The 24,096-nt window shown below is 38.0% G+C and overlaps 10 protein-coding genes across 10 annotated transcripts; 5 read left to right on the forward strand and 5 right to left on the reverse strand. All coding sequences in view use genetic code 12, as the record gives it.

Annotated features, from left to right (window-relative positions):
* Positions 1–350: 350 nt before the first annotated feature.
* On the reverse strand, positions 351–2,162 carry CORT_0C04370 (Utr1 protein; the record flags this gene model as incomplete). Its single annotated transcript, XM_003868666.1, has 1 exon — positions 351–2,162. The coding sequence occupies one exon, from the start codon at positions 2,160–2,162 to the stop codon at positions 351–353; it is 1,812 nt and encodes a 603-aa protein (XP_003868714.1).
* Positions 2,163–2,315: 153 nt separating this feature from the next.
* CORT_0C04380 (Gda1 GDPase) lies at positions 2,316–3,965 on the reverse strand (the record flags this gene model as incomplete). The annotated part of the gene is made up of 1 exon (XM_003868667.1): positions 2,316–3,965. The coding sequence occupies one exon, from the start codon at positions 3,963–3,965 to the stop codon at positions 2,316–2,318; it is 1,650 nt and encodes a 549-aa protein (XP_003868715.1).
* A 536-nt stretch (positions 3,966–4,501) lies between these two features.
* On the forward strand, positions 4,502–5,509 carry CORT_0C04390 (hypothetical protein; the record flags this gene model as incomplete). Its single annotated transcript, XM_003868668.1, has 1 exon — positions 4,502–5,509. One exon carries the CDS (start codon positions 4,502–4,504, stop codon positions 5,507–5,509), a length of 1,008 nt encoding a protein of 335 aa, XP_003868716.1.
* A 439-nt stretch (positions 5,510–5,948) lies between these two features.
* On the forward strand, positions 5,949–8,420 carry CORT_0C04400 (hypothetical protein; the record flags this gene model as incomplete). The annotated part of the gene is made up of 1 exon (XM_003868669.1): positions 5,949–8,420. One exon carries the CDS (start codon positions 5,949–5,951, stop codon positions 8,418–8,420), a length of 2,472 nt encoding a protein of 823 aa, XP_003868717.1.
* A 171-nt stretch (positions 8,421–8,591) lies between these two features.
* Positions 8,592–10,829, forward strand: CORT_0C04410 (Utp4 U3 snoRNA-associated protein; the record flags this gene model as incomplete). Its single annotated transcript, XM_003868670.1, has 1 exon — positions 8,592–10,829. The coding sequence occupies one exon, from the start codon at positions 8,592–8,594 to the stop codon at positions 10,827–10,829; it is 2,238 nt and encodes a 745-aa protein (XP_003868718.1).
* Positions 10,830–10,860: 31 nt separating this feature from the next.
* On the reverse strand, positions 10,861–12,075 carry CORT_0C04420 (hypothetical protein; the record flags this gene model as incomplete). Its single annotated transcript, XM_003868671.1, has 1 exon — positions 10,861–12,075. The coding sequence occupies one exon, from the start codon at positions 12,073–12,075 to the stop codon at positions 10,861–10,863; it is 1,215 nt and encodes a 404-aa protein (XP_003868719.1).
* A 436-nt stretch (positions 12,076–12,511) lies between these two features.
* On the reverse strand, positions 12,512–13,642 carry CORT_0C04430 (Erg6 Delta(24)-sterol C-methyltransferase; the record flags this gene model as incomplete). The annotated part of the gene is made up of 1 exon (XM_003868672.1): positions 12,512–13,642. The coding sequence occupies one exon, from the start codon at positions 13,640–13,642 to the stop codon at positions 12,512–12,514; it is 1,131 nt and encodes a 376-aa protein (XP_003868720.1).
* Positions 13,643–14,947: 1,305 nt separating this feature from the next.
* Positions 14,948–18,826, forward strand: CORT_0C04440 (Ycg1 condensin G; the record flags this gene model as incomplete). The annotated part of the gene is made up of 1 exon (XM_003868673.1): positions 14,948–18,826. The coding sequence occupies one exon, from the start codon at positions 14,948–14,950 to the stop codon at positions 18,824–18,826; it is 3,879 nt and encodes a 1,292-aa protein (XP_003868721.1).
* A 185-nt stretch (positions 18,827–19,011) lies between these two features.
* On the reverse strand, positions 19,012–20,502 carry CORT_0C04450 (Cap1 transcription factor; the record flags this gene model as incomplete). Its single annotated transcript, XM_003868674.1, has 1 exon — positions 19,012–20,502. The coding sequence occupies one exon, from the start codon at positions 20,500–20,502 to the stop codon at positions 19,012–19,014; it is 1,491 nt and encodes a 496-aa protein (XP_003868722.1).
* A 1,179-nt stretch (positions 20,503–21,681) lies between these two features.
* On the forward strand, positions 21,682–24,094 carry CORT_0C04460 (Mak10 protein; the record flags this gene model as incomplete). The annotated part of the gene is made up of 2 exons (XM_003868675.1): positions 21,682–21,700; positions 21,762–24,094. 2 exons carry the CDS (start codon positions 21,682–21,684, stop codon positions 24,092–24,094), a joined length of 2,352 nt encoding a protein of 783 aa, XP_003868723.1.
* Positions 24,095–24,096: the final 2 nt, after the last annotated feature.

Consider the following 24,096-nt stretch of genomic DNA (forward strand, 5'->3'; position numbering starts at 1 on the left):
AAGATTGATCTTCGTGGATAAAGAGTGAAAAGAGGCGTAAGGTAAGTTTTTATTAACTTTGTTGTAAATTTTTTTTTATGTCTCTCACTCTCTGCTGTTGCTGCTGCAATGAGTAAAAAAATTTTCGTTTCTTTTTTTTTCTTCTTCTTTTGTCTTTGTTTCTTTTTTTTTTAAGACAAAATCAGACACATAAAATTAATACATGGAGAATCAGACAGACAAAAATACAACAAAAGAAACAAAAACAAAAAGAGTCATTAAACCATTTTTCGTTGTATATACTGCATATGAACCAGCTAAAAAAGAAAAGGAATGCAATTACATACATATATTGCCTCAGTAACACGTCCTCAAGATCCATTCAAGTGTACCCTTGCATGAGGATGTGCATAACAACAGCGGTCATCCTGATTATTAGTTGTAGGTGTTTGAGTTCCACCACCAAGCGGAAGATACAGCATATCTTCACTATTTGTTTCGCTTGTAGTATTACTAGAAGACGTCTTCTCTTCTGTTTCCTCTTGATCACTATAGTTTATATCAAAATCATCATTATCGTCATTTTCTTTCGGTTTATCTTCCCCATTATCATTTTCCACCATCATCTGTCTCGTTTCTGGTTTCAAATATGAACTGAATGGTTTTTGTTGTTCTCTAACATTCCAATTCAAGTTTCTACTAACTGAATCCATATATTCTGTTTTAGAAGCAATAACAGTGGGAAATGGGAAAGGAGAAGCCTGTATTGTGACATAATATCCTTTACTAAGTTCCTTTCTTACTTTCCCATCAAAAGAACACCATGCGGTTGACCGACTGGTTAAGGGTACCTTGATTTTCAAAAACATACCATCTGGCAACAATATGGGGCGGAATGATAATGTATGAGGACAAATTGGCGTCACGCTAATTGCACTGACACCAGGATGAACTAATGAACCTCCAGCCGATAGAGAATATGCAGTTGATCCTGTGGGTGTTGCAATTATTAGTCCGTCCGCTTGTGCTATAGTCAATAGCGATCCGTCACCATAAAGCTCCAAATTAGTCACAAACGGGGATGGACCTCTGTCAACCACCAATTCATTCAAAACTTGCTGCTCACAAATTAATTTCCCCTCTGCTGTGTGTACCCGACAAGTGAATCTCATTCTCAAATTTGCCTTAACCCCCGAATCTAAACAATGGTTTAATTTTGACTTGTAGTCATCAAACTTGAAATTCGTCAAGAACCCTAAACTACCCAATGAAAATGACAATACAGGTGGCACCACTTTTTGAAACAAATTAGACACGTAGAGAACAGTACCATCGCCTCCTAGTGTCACCACTAAATCAAATAACTCTGGGGATTTTAACGTCAAATCTTTGTTCCAATATCGCAAATGTTTAGCAGCATTAGGGTATTGTTTGATCATGCGCTTACTGTCAAATCTTTTTGATTGTTCTAGTTTTGAATCAACATAAACAGTGATTTCGGTATGGTTTGTCAATATCCATTCTACCACCTCTCGCGTCAAGTAGACCAACGCATTGTCCCTCGCTTTGGTCACAATCATCAAAGCCTTTACATCCAATTGTATGGTGGCCCTCGAAAGATTCTTGGCCAACATTCTCACTCCGTTGGCTGTTTCTGCTAACTCAGTATGGGTCTTTACCGAACGCAACTCGTCGGAAGATAAGCGAGATAACACATCTTTTGCCGTCTTGTTGTTTTTAGCGACATCCTCGCAATACAACTTTGCATGTATTCTTGGTGGCTCTCTTGCAAAATTGTCCTTTGGTGAGCTACTCATACTTGGGACTGTAGACCCATATGGCGTGGATGAGATCGAACTAAGACTGTATTGACTTCGATTGAACTTGTGGATAGAATGTTTACGGCGAAATGAGGTGTGTTGTGGTTGTGGACTAGCAAGTGTTGGTGTACTATTCGGTTGAGCTTGATTTGATGGTGGATCTAATACTTCTGTCGGTAAAGAAGAAACTGATGACGACGAGCTTTCCGACGTACGTTGTTGACGAGCGGCTCTTATTTGCTGTAAATCCATTGGCTCTGAGGGGGATACTATTTTGGTCAAAGGGTGTAACACATCTCTTTCCGACTTTGTCAGCAAATGCTTCAATTGTTCCGTCAACTGGCTTTGAGTATAATCCGACATAGTTAAACCTGTGCACCTAGTCTGCAGATGCGTTGATCGGTAAAGCAATTTTTTGGTTTAGCGGAGGGGAAAAAAGATTAAGAAAGAGAAAGAAATATCAAAAATCGAAAAATGCGGAAAAAGGTAATCGTTGCTTGAAACTATACAATCCTATTACGATCTACATTGCCATAAGCCACTAGATTTATCCAATAACGGCAATGATGCACCTAAACACCAACCTAATTCGTTATTGTCTATCTTTTTAGCGGTTTTGAGTTCTCTGCTCAATGGAATGTCGTAACCAGTATGCAACATAGCGGTGATAAAACTAAGATCCAAACACCATTGAGGCTCCTTGTTCAAACTATTCATATGGTCATCAAAGAAAACATCACGCCATAATGACTCACCCTCGCAAACTGATTTGGTCAAGTCTCTCAACTCTTCAACAGTAAAGCTTGATGGCATACCAATTGGATTGGTTCTGTCATAGAAAAATGAAAATACAAACATATCAGAATTCTTGTTGAATGCATGTGTCAAGGAAGGTTGGTGGATACCGTTGAAAGAACAAGGCTTTGCCTCGCATGTGGCATCTTTATTGAGCACCTGTTCAGCAAGAAAACGACATTTTGATCCAGTTGGCTTTGATGGGCCTTTCATATTGACAACATAAATCTCATTTTCAGAAACTTCAACCTGCACATTCTTGGCAACAGAGCTGGGAGGAATACAAGGGTTGGTTACTTCTACCTCTGCATTTGCCTCTTTAGCCTCTTTCTTGCTCGAGTATTTGGTCAATTGAGCATTTTTTAAATAGTTCTCCAAAACCAACTTGTTGATCTTGTTTCTTCCTTGCATCAAACCGTACCCCAAGTGACTGAATTGGTACAAGGTATACTCGTGTTCGCCAAAGGCAAATTTATATTGAGTTTCCCCTTCAACTGGAACCTGATCCTTATATTCTGGTTCAAAAACGATTTGAGTAGAGCCACCACCTAAATCAAAAACTGCCGCAGTCTGTAACTTGTCCTTGTTTCCAATGTTTCCTAATAAAAAGTTTGCAGTAACCCATGCGTAAACACCTTCATCCCTTCCGTCTAAAATAGAGATCCCGTTTCCAGGGACAACAGCGAATGGATAATCCTCTTCCAAATGTCTTCTAACCTCTTTCAAAATTGCATCGGATTTGGCTTTTCCGAGTATTCTCAAGCCGGCAGTGGCTTTCACAGCAACTGGCGTACAGCTATGTTTCTCCTTTGGTACTTTTGACAAGGCAACTTCCAATAATGGGTCCAACGACTTGGCAGCCCCCACAGTATCTGTATCGAAAGAACTCAATCCTGGATCGAGCATTTTGAACTCTTCAGACAACAATTTAGGAGGCTGGGTACATGTATTGAACTCGTAAACATGAACTCGAGACCCTGTACTTCCGGCATCAATCATGACAACGTAATTGACTTCGTTGCATTCCTTGTTCATGCCAACCTCATGTGGTGTCGTTATTTTCTCGTTCTCTTGACTAGAAGGTGGTTTGTCACTTAGCTTCTCAGCAATATTTGATTCTGATTTATCAACCTTTTCATAGGGGGGTTTTGTTCCCGAGTGTGGTTTACCTTGAAGTGTATTCTTTTCCTCCTCATCCATTTGAGCATCTTGAGGTTTTGGTGGCTCTTGAGACGAACCACCACTTGCTGGTTTTATGCCAACCTTTTGTACTGTGCCTCGGAGTGAGTTTTGTGATGTTGCAAAGAAAGCAACAATACCGAAGATTGCAAAGACGGCCACTATTAGCCTGAGATTACGAGTACTCAACATGGGTGTAACTTCTTTTGCTGGTTTTGAACACCCTCTCGATGCGAAAATATTTTATTTTTTGAGACGTGTAGTTTGCGAGGTAGCGCTTATCATCTTCGGAGTACAAACTACCCCATCCCGAACTCTTTCACCATTGAGGAGATTAGATAGTTGCTGGTAACAAACTCTGTCCAAAGACTAGTGCATGTTTCAAAGCTGTGTCGAAACGGCTTCTTGATTGGTAGTTGATTGTCAAGGGTCAAGGTTACTGTCACCAAATAGAAGGACAAGCATGTAGCAGTTTGCCACAACGTAGAAGACTAGTTCTATTCCCACTTGATTGGAGTCTCACCCTAACATATTAAGTTACCATGAAGTTATCTGATTATAATCGGAGATAAACTTTTGTTGACACACGTGCTCGGTGTTTAAAAGGAAGTCACGTGTGACATTTTGGTACTAGGTCCCACGTTTCTTATTTATTTGACAATAGGAAACAGAAACACATCAGCTAACACATCCTTTCTCTTTCTTTCTGAAAACTGCAAGTGATAACGATGAAAAGTAAGACGGCTAGTAAGTTTCCCTTTAATACCAGTGATAACAAGTGGCTTTTTGACTCCACTAGCCTTATTAAGTATGGGCTCAACTTAACCATTCAGTTCGCTTCTATCAAATTAAAAGACTTTGAATCAGCCAACACAATTAAAAGGAGGAGAAGGTCACTGGTTGAAGACAGTGATTACGAATCTGATAGTGAGAGTATAATGGACTACGAGCACGAGCCGCCAAGCCCGATTTTGGTACCTGTTGAGGCCCCCAAGTCATCAATAAGAAGATCCAGCTTCACCAAAGACGACAAAGACACAATTTCATTACAGATCTGCTACAATAAAATAGAAAGCATTATAGATGAGAATTTTCCAATGGCCAACGATTACAACTACATCACCATCAAAAATTTTGTGTGCAATTGCATGCTTCAACAAGAATTAGACATCAAAGAGTTCCTCAGCAGAATAGTCAACCACAGGTACAGAAACGAAATAGCTGACATTATTAGCACAATATTTATTGAAAAGTTTGAGGAGATAAAGTTGGAAGGTTTGATTGATTACTTCAACAATTTCCTAAATTTAGCTGGTGCTGTGAACATGAATAACCCACAATTTTACGAACAATACTATAAGATTTGGAAATTTAAATCTGAAGATTACTTATCATACCACGAAGAATACTTTTTTGCATACTTCAATAATGGGGGGAAAGCACCTGTCTCTGTGGAACACATTTTATTACAAAACGGATTCTTGATAAATTACGCACGGTTCAGGTCATACTTTGCACATGATGCTTTAAATTATCAGGATGATTGGGAGGATGACATTAGTACAGTGAATACCAGTTGCACTTCTTCTCGTCAGTTGCTGAGTGGTATTCCTTCAATGGTGTTGGATTCAACACCCAAACATCTTCGATTCAACGAAGAGGTGGACTTGATTAGTATAAATCGTCTTCTACCTGTGGATCACGTTTTGTATGAGAAGTTGTCCAAAAGATTGTAATGTGTTTATAGTATCAGAGTGTTAAGGGTGGCTGATATAGAAAGAAGAAAAAAATATTTTTGCAGCCAATCTCTATGGTGTGGGTGGAGGCCACACATCTATGTGCAGGAGTATACATGTTCCCCCACTCTTTAGCTCTCAAGTAACTATAAATTAGGATTCAGTGTTGCTGATACACAATTCAAGTTGAAACTTTGCAATGTACCACTTTTAAAATAGCAAATCTTGTCCTTTGAGCCCAACTACATAAAACTAACGTGTGGTGGGGATGGTACCCCTCATCGTAAGTCATTACTCCGAGAAATTTTTTTTCAACAAAACTATAAACAATGACGCAAGATACCAAAGAGTTTTGCACCCAATTACGATCCACTTATCCAACGTTCACAAGGTTTAGTGAATGATAGGCTATAGAAAGTTTCAGTTGTAGCCTTGCAAAATGTCCCTGCCATCAAAACGTGATTCCGAATCAAAACCACCAAAGAAGAAAAAACGGTCACTTGGTCATTTTCCATGTCGTCATTGTGATAAAGTATTCACTCGTTCTGACCATTTGGCCAGGCACAATCTCAATCATGAACCAAAAGAAGTTTACGTATGTGATTTCCAAATCGAATCCAATGGCAAAATGCAACATTGTGGTAAAAGATTTGTCAGAAAAGATTTAAAAGAACGCCATGTCAAGAGACATTACGAGTTACAAGAGCTTGACGCATTGAACAAACTGCAACAGAAGATACATAATCACCCTACTTCGTCTGTAAATGAGTCGACACCTGAAGGGTCGACTCATTTATTCCAGCAACCCACGCTTACTTCATCTATGGAGTCACCCCAATACCCCTTGACAACAAACTTGGCTACAAATATCATCCCGAATCAATTTGATTTAGATTCATTGAGAAACAATGGCACCACATTGCCTCAAAATGATATCTTAACCTGGCTATTTGATATTCCACAGTTTGACAACAACTCGCAAAGAGGCAACTTATATCAGCACACAATCCACAACAACGCCCCACAACCATTTGCTCCTCCTCCACCATTAGGAACTCTCGAGGACCAGCTTGTAACAGCATATGACTTTAACGTATTTCCTAACGAAAATAATCCTTTGGACGATCTATTATCGCGGCAAATTTTAATGAAAGACGACCAAATGCGTAAGCTATCGCAAGTTAGTGATAGTTTGCAAACTTATCTGAGCATCACCACCAACTCATCTCCCGCCACCACTGAAACCATCGTAGGGCAAGAAGCGCAACTACAAGATACCGAAGATACCGTTGATTTTGATATATTTGAGATTACGAATTTGCTTGGACTTAACGTTGAACAAGTACTGGAGATTTGCAATATAAAACGCTTGTCAGTATACCTCAGAAATTACTGGTCCATGTTTCATCCACAGTTTAACTTTATGCATGGGCCTTCGTTTGACTTGAAATCCCATCCGCTTCTCTTAGCATCCATGATCATCACCGGCGCACTGTGTTTTAATGGCAGTGAAACTACAGAATACTTAATAGCACAGTTATTTGCAGAAGAATTACGTTACGCTATATTCAAGCATGACGATTTTCTTCAACTGAAACCATGGGTAATACAAGCTTTGAATTTACTCGAGTTGGTTGAGAAAAATTTTCTTTCTAGGAGATTTCATCAAAGAGGCCACGTCCATCATGGCGCTACAGTTCAACTTCTACGAAGAAGTCCCATGATGGGAGGCAACCCTTCGGCTATTAAACGAGCCACCAGTAATGGCTCGACATCTGCCGAGGAAAGCGATTCAAACGTCGAAGAAGAGGTCAATACTGACATGGACCTTTATATACGATGGGTTGAGTCTGAATCATTGCGACGAGTTACATTCATGACATTTTATTTGGATATCACCGATTACGTCAAATTCAGACATAATCCACACATTGAATTCAGTCAACTCCAATTACTAAACCTCCCGTGTGACGAGCGCCTTTGGGAATCCATAACCATTAATGGCTCATTTAAGAAATTGGCGAGACTCCAAAAAAAGTTGCAGACAAATCAAAAGACTTTTTTAACCGGATTGAAGGAGCTTTTAAGAGGGCAATATCAGAGCTTGAAATCTTACCCTCTATTTACTCAAAAGATACTCTTGGCTGGGCTAGTATCTTTAATGTTTCTGCAAAGTGAAATGAATAATTCATTATTCAGAAACAACTCCAATAAATCATGGAAGGAAAACGTTATCAGCACATTTGATTCCTGTCTTGATATTGTCCTGAATCTCGACCACAGACGCTTGTACCGACCATTTGATGTCTTTTATCTCGCCAAAATCATGGCATGCGACATCAATCATTATGATCTAGCAATTTTTGCCGGTGCTCCGGCTAATCAAAGTGTCGCAGCTACAAAGAAAGACAAAAAGATTGTCGAGCGTAAGATGAAGAATGTTTGGTCACACAAAAGAAGTCTCGATTGCGTCGTTCAGAGCTACAAGTTTTTATGGGACGTTTTGTTGGGAGAGGAAAATTGGGATTCTAATAGAAGCAGCGATTGTTCTTTTACCCTCGGCCATGCCATGTTGATGTTATGGGCGTACTGTTTTGTAGTAGGTGGAAAAGAAAGTTCACGGTATCGGGAATTCCCTAAAGATGCCACTTATACTCAAATGATTGCATTCAGTGCTGAAGATGGCTATAGTTATTTGGCCAGAACTAGGGAAGAGTATTATAACGGAAGTAGTAAGTTATCATTTATCAAAAACAAACAAAACATCTCAGGTTTGTGCTTTTTAGTGGGAACAAAATTGAGAATGAGCCATTGGGAGGTTAATCGAGAAAGTGCGAAGTTAATTTTAAATTGTGGTTTTAGATCAATCGGGAAGGAATCTGTCTTGTGTTTAGATCTCTTTGATAATTAAACAATTATGACGTGAAATCAATGCTGATTTTGCAGTATTTGAATTATTCACTCTCAAATTGGTAGCTGTAATTTTTTTTCGTGTAGCGATGAGGGAGAGATGAGAATTTATACGGAGAGCATTTGTAATTTTTCACAAATCAAGCAAAAAGAATATTAGATCACCGCAAACATGGATCTTCACCGTTGTCGTTTCGTTGACTATACGCCACATACTATAACATCACTAGCATTCTCCCAACCATCTTCACCAGAGAAGCTTGCACCGTCTGACTTGCGTTTGGCAGTGGGAAGAAGTAATGGAGATATTGAAATATGGAATCCGAGACATAACTGGACCCATGAGTTGACATTGGCCGGATCAAAAGGAAGGTCCATTGAAGGGTTAGTTTGGAGTTCGTCCTCGCTGAATAATGACAACGAATCTAGTAGATTGTTCTCCATTGGTGGATCGACTTATATCACTGAGTGGGACTTGAAAACTGGAAGGCCGTTGGTAAATTATGATTGTAATGCAGGTACAATCTGGTCTATTGACGTGAATTTTAAAGGTGACAAATTATCAGTGGGCTGTGATGACGGGTCTGTTGTTGTTGTCGATATATCCGGAGGGGTGGGGTCATTAGAGTATGACATCGTATGTCAGAGGCAAGATGCAAGAGTATTGAGTATAAAATGGAATGGAGATAAACAGATTGTTGGAGGATGTGCAGACGGAAGAATTAGAGTTTGGAGCTATGACAAGAATACTAAAGGTAGAATTTTGAGTACCATGAGAGTCGACAAGTCCAAGACCGAGAGTACATTGGTGTGGACTTTGGAAGTGTTGCCAAAGCGAAATCAACTTATAAGTGGTGATTCAACCGGGCATGTCAAGGTATGGGACTTGAAGTTCTTTACGTTGATGCAAAGTTTTAAAATTCACGATGCTGATGTACTTTGTATTGTACGTGATGCCAACGAAGAACGTTTCTACTCAGCGGGTATCGATAGAAAAATTCATCAATATGATTTATTGCACACGAAATCCAGCTCCAAGTGGGTTCACAGTTTTAATCGTTTATTACATTCAAATGATATTAGAGCGATGGCAATAATGGAGAGTAAGAGTTTCAAAGTTCTCGTTAGTGGAGGTGTTGAAAGAGCTATCACCATACAGCCTATTGATAGTTTTCAAGACTCAAAATACAAGAAGTTGTTGGTAAACCAACAAATAAGTAATGTCTTGGTGGTTCCCGAGCAAAAGTTTGTAATTTTATGGCAAGATCAAGTTGTCAAGATATGGAAAATATTGAATAATGGGAAGCATAAATTGATTTCGAAGTTAATCCTATCAGACGATGAGAATATCACGAGTGTTGATTTCAAGGGCAACCTGTTAGCAGTGGCCAAAATGACTTCGGTGAAGATATACGAATTGGATGAGGTTGACGCTGAGAATGATAGGTATATGATTAATAAGATCAGAGATGAGAACTTTGATTCAATGATAGCGGGATCTAAAAAAGTCAAGTATATAACTGATTCAAAATTGCTTGTCTTGACCCCGGACGAAGAATTGTACCAATTTTCCATTGACTCAGAAAATAGTCAAATTTCATTAGAAGACCAAATTGAATTGATAGAGCATGACTCGTCATCAAGCATATCATACAATGACAATGTCAAGAATTTAACCCTTACTCCAAATTACAAAAACATAGTGATATCTAGATTCAATGGATCGATCGAAGTGTACCCACTTGACGGTAGGGATGCTTTCATCGTTACAAAACTATCAAGTTTATCATCCCAACCACATTTATTAACATGTCGAAATGACGACCAACTTCTAGTCTTGACAAACGAAAATAAAATACTCGAGTTCAACTTATTCAATCAGGATCAATTATTGACCGCGTGGTCTAAACGCAACAGTGAGTTTTTACCACGCCAGTTCACATCTCTTGATGACAAACCCGAAGGAATGTTTGTTAAGGATGAGAAATTGTGGGTTTATGGAACTTCATGGATATGCTACTTTGACTTGACCAGAAATATTCCTATCAGCAAATTGTACAAGAATATAAGTACAGGTAAAAAGAGAAGACGTGATGGTTTGAGTCTCGATGATGATATAGACATAAATGGTGATGTCATACAATTGGAATCGAGTTTGAAACAGAGTGAAATTGATAAGTTAAAGAGACAAATTAAGGAAGAAGAAGATGGTGTGGGCGGTGAAGTTGCTGATGATGGTGAAGATGAAGATATGCATGAGAGAGAATCAAAAGTATTTTCATTGACAGAAAAGTATAGGCCAATTATGAAAGTGGTTGATTTCGGACCAAATGAGTTATTGATTGTTGAGAGACCATACTTTGCATTGCCAACTACACCTGCATTCAACTTGCCAAAGTTGAGGATATAATGGAACTGTATACACAACATTATCTTATTCACTAATCTATTTTTGGAACTACTCTTGCACCTTGGAAAAATACTCTAGCAGCTGATCCGTATCCCATAAGACACTTTTGTGGATTTCCTTGATCATCTTTATCCTCACCTTTCAATCCCCATCCTTTGCCATTACCGAACCAATCGTGATATTTAGCATCGTATACTTCTTTATAGGTATTGTGAGGCTCAAAACTTTGCAAGTACATTCCATCTTTTGGATCCTTGATAAACTCGTAAAACATAATCAAGTGTCTCTTGATTTCATCATGAATCTGTTGTGCCAAACCTTCAGGAACATCTTTTGGGTCGACATATAACAAGTAATCGGCAAGACCTTCAATTAATAACTGGACAAAATACGACGAGTCGCGCCAATATCTTTTATCGTCAGGGAAATCACGGTCATAAAAGAATGAATTATGGTGGATTCCTGCTTTGGCCAAGTCGGTGGCTATTTGCAACCATTTCTTATCCTTGGTAATGTGATATAACTCCGATGCTGCTGATAAAGTAGCGCCAGTATTGTAACTCCATTTTACATTATCCACCTTGTCACTATCCTCACCAACACCATCTCTGATCAACTTGTCCAGTGGATCTTGCAACACTTTAATCTGCCAATCAATACACTTTGCTGCGAAATCAATATACACTTGACTTTCTTGAGGCAAGAACTTTGAGATTTGCAAACACGCCTTGGCTACCTCGGCGGTAGTACAAGCATTCAATAATTTCTTCGATATATGCCAGTGCATACCACCTTTTGTCACTGCGTTTGGGTTGTTGTTCCAGCCACCCATCAAAAATCTAACCAATTCTCTTCCTTGATCCAAAAAGTGTTTATCGCCAGTCACCTCGTACGCAGTGATGATTGCACTGGCCACTTGAGCGTCATCATCATAGTAGATGTCCTTGTCACCACCCTCGGCGGCAGAGTATCCTTTAAGACTGTTGTTCTTGTATTTCTGAAATATAGCAACCGCTGGTGCAACCAATGGCTTGAATTCATCAGGATAAATTCGAGCAGCATCAACTACTGCTTGCACACCAACAGATATGGCCCAAACGACAAATTTAGAGTCATTATAGCAACCGCTGCATTTCTTTTTGGCAACAAAGGTTTTTTCATGGGAATTGTAATATTCTAACCACATGGCCCTGGTGATATGATACCCTTCCAAGTTGGGATTTTCAAGTTTTGGAAATGCAGACATGGTCGAAGATCAATTTGGGTGAATCGTATAAATCAAAGTGTATCTTGTGATCAGGTTAACTGGAGTTTGAGAAATCAATCGGCTTTTATATATTTGCACCTGTATAGCTGAATCAAAGTAGTGATCACTTTAGATGGGTCAACGTGATTGAAATATAAATATTAAGAAACATGGATTCCTGCATGTACGTTTTTAATTTGTTATCTATTTCTTTTTCTTTTGATTGCGGTTGAAAGAAAGAATTGCTGCGCCTGCGGTAAAAGCAAATTATGACGTATTAGTATCTCGTAAAATGAAAATTACAAATGGAATGTACAATGCAAAATACACATTTTCCCATTGAACTATAATGAAAAACTAGTTAATGAAACATATTATACAAGCGATATTAAATAGCGAATTGAATATATTTGAGCAGTCATAAATCCTTTTTTGTCTACTCCTTGGCATTTTCTGGTTTTCTAGCAATGTACAACATCATTGGGGTGAACAATTTTTGACGACCACCTTCCACTAAGTTGACTGCAGCATCTTCTAATGCATGTGTGACTTGCTTTGAACCTTTTGGTGCAATACCAACTTTTTCCATCAACCCAACAGCTTCAGTGGTGATCAATCTACCAAGTTTTGAAGTTCTGAAAACAGTGTACAAATCACCTAATGATTGGCAGTATTTCAAATCACCTGCTAATGGATAGTACCATGGAATATCGTCATCAACGTCAGCCAAGTCCTTTTCATATTCAACTTCGAACCCAACATTCTTTAAAGCTTGTTCAGCAACTTTACGACTGTACATTTTTGGAATACCATCACCAACTTCGATACCATAAGCGATCTTACGATGTTCCTCGTTTGTTTCGTCGTATTTGTCAGTCATGACCCATTCATAAACACCGAAAACTCCACCTGGTTTCAAAACCTTGTAGATCTCGGAATAAACACCTTCCAAAACTGGAGCATGAACAGTAGCTTCAATAGCATAAACAGCATCAAAAGTTTCTGGTTCAAAATCCATCTGCATAAAGTCGCCTTTAACATAAGATAACTTGTCATCTAAGTTGTACTTTTTAGCATAATAATTAGCTCTTTCGATTTGGTAGTCATTGTTGTTCAAACCAACAATTTCACAATCAGTGAATCTGGTGATTTCTCTACCAGGACCACCAACACCACATCCAACATCCAAGACTTTCATGTTTTCGTTTATGTTCATCTTATAAGCCAAGTAGTGTTCGTGTCTGGCAGTGGCTTGTCTGAAAGCTTCACCCTTGTAGTATCTAGAAAAGTGGAAGGAAGAACCCCAACCATACTCGTAAAAATCAGTAACCAAGTTGTAGTAGTGGTGAGTTAATTGAGAGTAATCACTTAATCTCTTTGTCTCATCCTCTTTGGTGACACCACCATCCCAGTGTTTAAAATATCCTTCATTGGCAACTGATGCAGCATCCTTTGACTTGGCAATCAACGCAGCCAATCCAGTCTTTTTGAATGAATCACCATGTAAAGCTTTGGTGAATTTTTCATCCCTATCGAAATCTTTTTCAGCTAATTGAACTGGTGACATTGTTTAATATATTTTTTTAATAAATGGAGTTGAATTTTGTAAAACAAGCAGAAGTGTGGCGAACCCAGACAAAAATGAGAAATTATCAGCTAAGTAAGGTCGAATTTCCTTGAAGAGAAGAGGTTGAAAAATTAGGTTTTTGGGAATAGGAATTCTTTTATATTAAAAAATAATGTAAAGTAAATAAATGGACGTGAATTGTAAACGATGAAGTAAAAAAACGTATGTTACACAAAACAACAGGTACGAGTTAATCAAAATGGTTTTAGAATCAACTTCAAAGAAAGTCGTAAGGAATAAGAAAGGAACCCCAAAGTTATTGGTGAGCACCCGCTAGAGGCAATACAGTAGTTTTGATGAAGATGTTGCTTTGAAACTTTGAGCACGGAGTTTACCGGTGAGAACAAAAAAGGATGCTGATTTCGTACGCGTTATGTGAAAAAGACGTTAAGATTCTTAGAGGATTGAAGATAGGAGACAAAAGAGCTCATTTCGTATCTCTCTGACTTGATAGTTTTATCAATGTGTTTTTCATACGTGGCCTACATATCATCTTATTGTAAAAAGACTTACTATAAATGTGTTTTCGATTCGTTTGTGAGTGGTTTTGTGGCTCTTTTATGTTCTCATCGTTCCCTGTTTTACTTTGCCTCGTTTAAAGAACTTATGACATTTCTATACGAGGAACTATCTAAAGAACTTAAAAGCCCACCTTTATTCCCAACCACAATTGATTTGCTCAATACGGGTACTCACTAGTCAGATTTTCCATCACCATCCCATCAGGGGTTAGATATTACTTCTCAAATCGAACCTTCGTGACATACTTGTTATTTATGAGAACAATCTACCTATCAAACAAGGTTTCCTTCAATTGACCGAACTGAAATATTAACGTAGTAAAACATTAATGGACTTATCCGATGTGTTCAAAGCATTTTGTGGACTTTATCGCTTTTATCCCCTATGTCTTAACTCACTCTCCTAGTAGATATTCATTCAAATAAATTCTGTGTCGCAACTATTCTCGGTTTTACAATACCCTGCGACACTGACTGCTATTTTGTTTTGTTTTGTTTTGGTTTTTCTGATCTGAAGTGTTAGTAAACATTGATCTCAAAACAACAACGTTCGAGTGCAAAGACGTGTTCAATCATCAGTCATCGACCAATTGTTATAAAGTTGCACAGTGTCAACGTTTCTAGCACAGTTCAGAACAATCCCAACCATCACAGAAGCACCTCGCACTTCAACAAAAGGGCATTTTGATTTAACAACCAAAATTTGATTCACACTGCAAAAACAATGTCCCTTGATAAACCACCCAAACCAACCCTCATTACGATCAAAAAGATCACTGATCCAGAAGATTTGGATGCCAGTATGATGCACATCTTCAATGATTGTCAATTTTCATTGGCAGGACACAAGAAATTACTTGTCCTTATGCGGAGTGTATTTAATAGAGCTTTAGAACTCAACCTATTGGATTATTTTTCTTTACGGTTCACGCAGCTACTTAATCATACTTTGAAGTTCAAAAAAGGTGAGCCGAATGCAGATCGAGTCGCCAAGTTCGTTGCACATTTCGTGCGATCAGGCGCAGAAGAGGCGGCTAGAATAGAGGAATTGCACAAGGAGGAACAAGGAGACGCAGACGAAGCTGAAAGCAACTATACAAAAGAAGAGAAAGCCAAGATTGAAGCTGACACAGAGTTTGTGTCATACTTGATAAGGCATCTTCTACGTGGAATAGAAGCATCTAACAAACTGGTTCGATATAGAGTGGTTCAACTCTTTGCACTAATTATAAAGTACATGGGGGATCTCGATGCTGACATATTTCAGGTGCTTATCATATCCTTGTACAAGAGATTGAATGATCGAGAAGTTCCAATCCGAATGCAAGCTGTAATTGCTTTGGCTAGTTTTCAATACTTTGATATTAATTTTGACGAGGATGAAGAGCCAGATGTTAACGAAAAGCTGTCTATGGATAAAGTGACAAATGATTCCATTATAGAATGGCTAATGACGTGTTTGCAGCTCGACGATAGTGCTGAAGTGAGACGTACAGCAATGTTAAACACAGAAAAGAGCAAAACTACAATTAACTTACTTTTAGAAAGAGTCAAGGATATTAATAGCATCAATAGGAGAATTGTCTTCTCGAAAATCATGCCTGAGTTAGGGGGGATGACTAGCTTGAAAGCAAAACATAGGGAAATTTTGTTGCAATATGGACTCAATGATAGAGATAAAAGCGTTGCCGAAGCTGCAATTAAACTATTGTGCAATTCGTGGTTTGACTCGTGTGAAGGTGATTTGAACAAATTCCTTGAGCTATTGAATGTGACCCGTAGCCAAATTGCGGAGAAAGCCATATCAACATTATTCACTGTAAGACCAGAAGTTGTGCAAAATATTGAAATTACACCGGAATTCTGGAAATCGTTGACCATCGAAAGTTCGTATTTGATGAGAGCATTTTTTGCTCATTGTAATGAGCACAGACTTTACAAAGTAATTGAAACAAACTTCCCAGATCCTTTGGAATTGGCTGATACTTTAAGCAAGTACTTACAAATGCAAAATAACATCAAACAAAATAACATCGAAGCTCACAAACTGTATGATGGATACATAAGAGAGATCAATGACCTCGAGGATGCGATGTTTGAGTGTGATAACTCAATGGCAGCTATAAATTTAAAATTACATGCTTGTGTAAAAAAGTTGCAGGTGCTTGAGAGCTCAGAGGAGGTCTTGGGTGAATCGAGAAAAGCCAAGTCACAACGTCGCAAAGAACAAAAGCAAGAGAGACAGCGGCTTCAATCTGAGGTCAATCAATTGGAACAAGAGTTCAAGGAACATGAAGAGGAATATAGAAAATGCTTTGAAATGAAATCGATCAAGTTGAATCGTCTCAAAGCTAATAGAGGCGAGTTCGTGGATTATATCGATATGAGGAGGGATTTGAAATTTATTGCCAGACAGCTTCTTGCAATTTGCATTGACTTTGACTTCAGTGATGAGGTAGGAAGAAGGGCAATGTTGAATGTCATTAGAACTCAACTCCACGAGGAAAATAACTTTGAACAAGATGATGTTAACAATAAAGCTAGCAATGATGGAGATGATATTGTAATCAATGCATTAAAGGTTTTGCGGAGAATTTCCATCAATGTGAAGGATTTTGTGACTATGACGGTGGAGATAATCACTGACATTAGAGACTCGACGGAGGGCACGGAAAGTGAGGATATATACCATTCAGCTGCAAACACATTTGACGGAAGAGACGCGGACACACTGACTAAAAAGGGTGATACAAATGACAATAGTGTAGAAACTAATAAAGAAAACGGAGATGTTGAGAGCTCAACATCAAACGATTCCGGTTTAGACTTGGAGGACTCTGAAGATGAAAGAGAATTTTCTCATAAAAAAAGAAGAACAGAACCTTCTGTTCCCAACGATGAAATCTTGCTTCGATGCTTGAAACTAACAAAACATTCATTAGAGCTTATTGATGACAATTTGGATCACCATCTTTCACTTCGTTCAATCTATTCTGGTTTGGTTAATTTCGCCTTAACACGAACGTCTAGCCGAGCATTATACTTGACTGCATTGGAATGTTTGGGTTTGTATGCACTTATTGACGAGTCAATTGCCAAAGAAGCTCTTGTAACATTTTTCAATACAACCAAGACATCAGGAGAGGAGGTCAAGTTAGTTTGTATTACAGGAATAATTGATATCATATCCACGTTTGGAATCAACATCATTGCTCGGGAGAGAAGGTTTGGGTATCTTCGATTATTTTATAAAATACTTTCTGATGATAGTTCAAAATTGAGGGCACTTATGGGTGAGGGTATTAGCAAGTTATTTTTGGCTGATATCTTTATGATCAAGACAGTGAATGAAGTTCGTAGCGATAATGAAGGTGCGATAGAGAGTAACAATGAGGTTGCTAATGCTGTTGAACAAGAAGCGGAAAAGGTGGGGGAGGAAGATGAAGACAATGAACTGGAAAAGGAATTGTTCGTGGCGTTGTTATTGAGTTATTTCAACTCGTCCACACCAGGATCATCAAACAATCACGAATTGAAGCAAGTTTTGTCATTTTGTATTCCCGTTTATTGTTTCTCGCACCCGAATCATCAGTTAGGTTTAGCTAGCGTTCTGGGGGACTTGCTCTTGAAGGCGCTGGAAACAACGAACTTAAAACCAGGTAAAATTCTCCCTCAATTGATTGACTGGGCTAATCCTCAAAATCTTGCTCAAGTGAGGGATTCAAATGGCCGAAATTTGGTTACTCGCCGATGGTCGCACATATGGCAAGCATTGTACATCATAGAGGTATTTGAGGTGAAAGAATTGGGAAAGGAGTATAGAAGAGCAATTATCAATAACTTGGCTAAAATTCAAATTTCTATATTTGAGCGCGATGATGATATTAATGATATACAATACTTAACTGATATTAGTGCTTTGTTGCAAAAGTTAGTTGATGAAATTGACCGAATAAAGGATATTTTGGATGTCTACAAGGATGATTTTGATTACCAAATAGATAGACTCACAATGAAAAATTTACTAGCTTTTCACGATTCAACGTTGGACAAATTGGATATTGTTAAGAAGAAACAAGAGGATTTGGAGAGGTATAAGAACAGATCACAAAGAAGTTCTGCAAGTCCTAACGGTTTCAGAAGTAGGGACAATTCGGTGTCGTTGACCGATGAAGCGATTATAGTTGGTCAAGATAGACAAGCCAGCAGCACGCCTACGAAAATAAAGCAAGAGCCAAAAAATGTAATTGAAGTGGACGCAGATGATGAGATAGATATCAAAGGTGGTAGAGATAGAAATGAGAATCCAGATCATGATAATGGCAATGACGATGATGTCATTATGCAAGGACCCGACGACGATGTTGAAACTGTATCTCCAAATAGAAGTGATCCCAACACTTCGGAACAAATTAGTAGATCTGATAATGACAGGAAAAAAAAGAGGCAAAAGCACAAGGAATTGAATGTTGGATCTGCTTCCATTATCAGGACTGACAATAGACCCAATCGTCAAAAGACATTTGAAGAATTTATAGAAGGTGATTCCGATATCGACCTTGAGGAGGAACTGGGAGAAGACTCAGATGAAGATTTGGAGTAAAAGGATTTACTGCAACGCAGATTTGTAATCATTCACAATCGGTTAAATTTCAAATAAAATCCTCGAAACTAAATACACATTAAATTATAAAAAATAGAACAAAAAAACATACCCAGTAAAACACTAGTTCCCAATTTCAAACATAAAAGATCCATAATCCAAAAAGTTCATCCCTCCCCATTCATTTACTTCCTTATACTTCTTTCCAACAACAGACTGACATCATCTGAGTTTATCACTACTCCCCTCTCTGAACATTTGGCTTTATTCTTCATCTCGTTACATAATCCATCAATATCAATTTCAGTATATTTAGGATGAGCTGTGATCCTATCCCAGATTTCACTACATTTCATTGTAGCTCTTGGTGCTGGAACAACCTCATCACTACTGCTATCATCCTCTTCAATAGCACCTTCTTCTTTCTTGGTTGGTGCTACCTCACCACTATCTTTCAGCACTGAGTTCCTATTGATATCAGTTATCGAGTTCTTAATAAAGTCATTGAAATTAAAGTCCGTGTTTACTTCGTCCTTGTTTAATGGGTCGTACATGGATTCTTCAGTGGTTAATAAATCAGCAATATTTTTATCTCCACCATTATTATTTGTGTTTCCAAATGCTAATGAAACGTCGAAATTGTTATCATTGAGGAAACTCAATGGGTCTTCTGAGTCTTTATACTTGTTATCAACTAAATTGAAATCAAAATCAGTTGTGTTCAAGTTAAATAACTCATTATCGTTATATTCATTGTTGTCCTCTACATTCAGTTCAGTTGAAAATTTTGGATACGTAGGTGACATGAGCGAAAATGGTGAATCAAACCGCGTCGATTCTGTTGTTGCTTTCAGTTGATTATAAGTATTCGGTATCGGCCTTCTAGCCTTGGGCACAGGATCCTTCTTTGTACCACATGCCTCGCCTAATTTAACACAGAATGGATCAACTTCTTCCTCAAAATTACGTGTGAAATTCAACGACAAGTCATTTTTAGCTCCTGAATCTGTCACTTCATCTGGTGTTACTAAAATATTGTCGTTCAATGGTGTAGTTGACGATGATGAACCAGAAACCAAATCTGGGACATTGGAGTCATTGTTTTGTTGATTAGCATGTAATTGTTGTTGCTTCATAAGTCTTAAGTTATCCTTTGACCAAGGTGCACCGAATGAAAAATTGGGTGAACTGTTGGATATCGACGAGTGTGTTGATGCCTTATCTGAAACTGATCCCTTTGAAATGCCAGAGGAGCTATCATTGTTATCTTGGGGTGACAGACTAATATTGCTTGATTTAGGATTAGGATTGCTCAAATGGCCAACAGTTTTTGGAAGATTCAAGTCCAGGAAATCAGTTGACCCTCTATACTTAATCAACTCACTTTTTAAAATGTTTACTTGTGCTTTCAAGAAATCGGTTTCAGTCATTGCTTTCACGTTTTCATCCTCTAGAAGTTTGACTTTATCTTCTAATTCCTTCATTTTACGTTCTTTTCTCTCCCTATAAGCCCTTTGAGCTGCTCTATTTTGAGCTGTTCTTTTAGATTTAGGTTCAGTATCGATTGGCTTTCTGCCTGGTTTTGTATGAAGCTTCTTTTGATCATTTTCCTCGTCTCTGGGTGAATCGGGTGAATATGACATCACATCTGAGAAATTACGTTTGATATCGGTCATTGTAAGTGTTGCTGTTTGGCGTGTTTAATCTATTGCGAGAATCGGGATTGGAAAAAAAAGGGGGTTTGTATCTATGCTCCTTTTTCTGATGGACAAAAATTATTGTAAATTAGTGGTTCCAATGATGATGGGGGTTGCCGTGGTATCTCGTGGGCGTCTATACGGTCAAGCTGTAAAGAAATAGATGCAGTCGATATTCAAATCCTTTAGTTTCTTGAGTTTCATTTCTTTTTCTTTTTGGAATTATGACTGAATCAATTATATGCAGTATTTTTAGTCAATTTATCATAGTCAAGAATTAGTAAGCAAGAATGAGTTACCCACAAAAGTACACGACCATTCTTATGCAATTTATTTGTATTCGTTTTTAGTGTTCTTTTACGAGGTGAAGAAGTCTAGGCTACGTCTTGTTCTATAAAAAAAAAGATATTATGAGGCTTGTGATAACAATAAAACAAATGCAAAGGCTGTTGAAGCATGCATCCGATGAGCTTATCGGAGTGAGTTATTCAAGAGAATACGAAGTGCGGCATGCAGGGTGCAATGTAATATCAAGTTATACGGGGAATCAGTCCTATTCTGTATACTAACTATCTCTGGGCTAGCTACATGATCTATTTTTCGTATCTTCTGCCAAAGACGGTAAGGGAAACGCGATTTCTTGCCACTTTGGGATAGCTATGCATAATTAAAATCAAAACATGTCACATGATATCTGGTTTTGATTTAGCCATATAATGTTCAGAATTCTCTACGATCTGAGGGTGGCATGATTGGGGCTACCGCATTGATGTGGTTATTTTAGTTTTACCTCAAATCCATGTTTTGATTTTTTGTTTTGTTATTTACCTAGAATTTTGGTTGCAAAACTTTTCAAAAGAGACTAAATTAACCCTAACAGTGATTTCAAAAAACGCTCAAATGAATTCAATCCGTATCCGCAACCAAATGTATCACTTTGCCTTCTTTATTAAGTTGAAGCTACAACTGTTATTTAAAGAACGATACGTAAAGCACAGCTTATTTTTGTACTTTGAAAGCATTCAACTTAGTCATTGATATGGTAGCGAATGCCATCTAATCCTCGCAAAATCAATTGGTAGTGCGAATACGCATTGGGAAATTTTTCATACATTGAAAAGCTTATTGGCGTTTCTTGAAATTGTTGTATGTCGATCAATGTCATTACCAAATATAGGTATGTTTATATAAATACATCGCAAAGCAGTGAACTCAACTAACCATCTCATACTTCATAGATGACCTAAAAATCAACCAAAATGATGCTGATCTAGTCGATATAACTCAAAATGTTTTCGCCTCAGTACAACAATTGAAAGAAAATAAAGTGGTAAAGTCGGCCTTATTTGAATTGCTCGATGGGACGAGAGCATTGGAAGTACTAAATCCAAGACATGACACAGGATTGATTGAATTAGATGATGATGAAATATTTTTTGACTGTTCAATGCCACAAACTGCAACATCAATTGTCAATATTCAAACTAAATTACTTGCACAGCTAGTCAATTGGTTGGAGGGACACAGCCTTTCTGAAACTGTACTTAGTTGCCGATATGTGCAAACAATGTTGGAAAACTACTTTCAAGATCCCAGTCTGGTCAATCATAAATGTGCATTTAGTCAAACCAAATTGAAGCCACAGAGTTATGCAAAAGATACAAATTACTGGTTAGTCCACCGGGTCTTGAAAGTGTTTGTAAAGGGGTTGTGTAGGTTTATTGGGTCTGTGAGTAACCTAGCAAAAACATTTTTATATGAGGAAGAAGATTTGATAACAAGAAGTCACGATTTAAACTATTTTTCAGAAGTACCACCCCAAACTGTCATTGATGAGATCAATGGGGAATTCGAATGGGTTTTGAGTCATGAAATAGAGCATTCAGATATAATCATTAGTCAAATGAAGTTGGTGCAGTATCTTAATCAATTTGAAGTGAAGATCACATCTCAACATATATCATTTATGGAGAATAACCCACAAATGGAACAGTTATTTTTATTTCGCGAAGAAGCAGTCGATGAAATCAACCATATCAGACAATTTGAAATGGATGAGTCGAATATACCGAAAGGCGCATTTTCCAAGTTCATCCAAGTGGAAATGGGCAATACCAATGTACCTGTTGACTTAGCTTCTGTTGCAAACACTGCATATTGTGATCACTTGGCAGGAATATTTACTGTTGTCAAAAGGTTCGTCAACCAAGCAGCAACCATTAAGTCAATGAATCAATTACACGATTACCTACAGTTCAATATCAAATACCCCATTGAAAACCTTTCAGTCTTTGCCCGAGGATTGTTTCAACTTTTTTTCATTCGTGATGATAAATCCATTTTTGGTTCTCCCATAGATTTGCCCCAGTTAACTGTTAAAATAATTGAGAATTTAGTTGGTCCAAATACCTCATTCTTTATGCCTCTTGAACCCCAATTATCGCAAGTCAAGGGTTCCATAGCAGCGGAGATTCTAGCCAAATATGACTCACTCATGCAAGATTTGGATAGTGCCATGTACAACAATCATTGCATATATGGAGCCAATCGTTGCCGAGTACAACAATTAATTTCAAAAAGTTTGGTATTGTGGGACACTTTGCAAGTTGAGTGGGAAGCATTTGAAATCCAAATGTTTCAGGAGTTTCAAGTGGGGGATTTAATCAACGACAGTGATCCAGCAATTACTATCACTTCGTTCATATACTATCAGAAGATGGAATTGATGATTGAATTATTGCTTGGGGGTGCTGGCTTGGAACTTTATAAACCTTTTGAGTTGTATTTAATCTATTGGTATGGTGATATTTTATTAGAGAATTTGATTCAGCATTTAAAGTTGCGGATCAAGAGAATTCTTTTGGGCAAAATGGATGTCATAGAGGAGAAATTACCCAAAAAGATCAAGAAGTTGAAGAGTGGATCCAAGAAGGACGCCTTGAAGGAACAATTGAAACATGGACAGGAGGTTATCATACCACGAATACTATCCACCATTCGTCACCAAGACTATCTTGTTGAATCTTTTGAGAATTTGCAACGTTTAGTCAATTGTTTCAAAGGGTATTATGGTATTCTTTCAAAATTGAGGCTACTTGATTTCACTAAGGGTCCAATGAATAACTTGACGTCAATGGAACATTTATTCTATTTAAGGATGAAGCCATGGTCTTCAATTGGTGTACCACAATTTCCATCTTACAACGTATACCGAAAAGCACTTGCAACAATACAACCCGAATCTAATAATCATGCAAATTTATTAAAGTGTTTAGGGTCATTGACTAAGCTTAAAAGTGATTTGGTAACAGTGGAGAAGCAAATTCAAAAGCTGCTAGCTTATGTCGCCCGTCAAAGCAACGATTTCATTGAAAACTCTTTGATTCAACAATGGTACTCTCAATTGGCTAAAACCGCATTGGATTTAGGTGTGGAAATTAGCAACTTGGGTAAGATCCTATCCACGAATAAAGACGACTTGTCTAAAATTCACCAATGTTACCACCATGTAATGAAACCAGCTAAACATAAATATTTCATCCAAGTACAAGTGGAGGCAAATGAACAGTAGAG

Source organism: Candida orthopsilosis, assembly GCF_000315875.1.
Source record: "Candida orthopsilosis Co 90-125, chromosome 3 draft sequence".
NCBI classification, from domain to species: Eukaryota; Fungi; Ascomycota; class Pichiomycetes; order Serinales; family Debaryomycetaceae; genus Lodderomyces; species Lodderomyces orthopsilosis.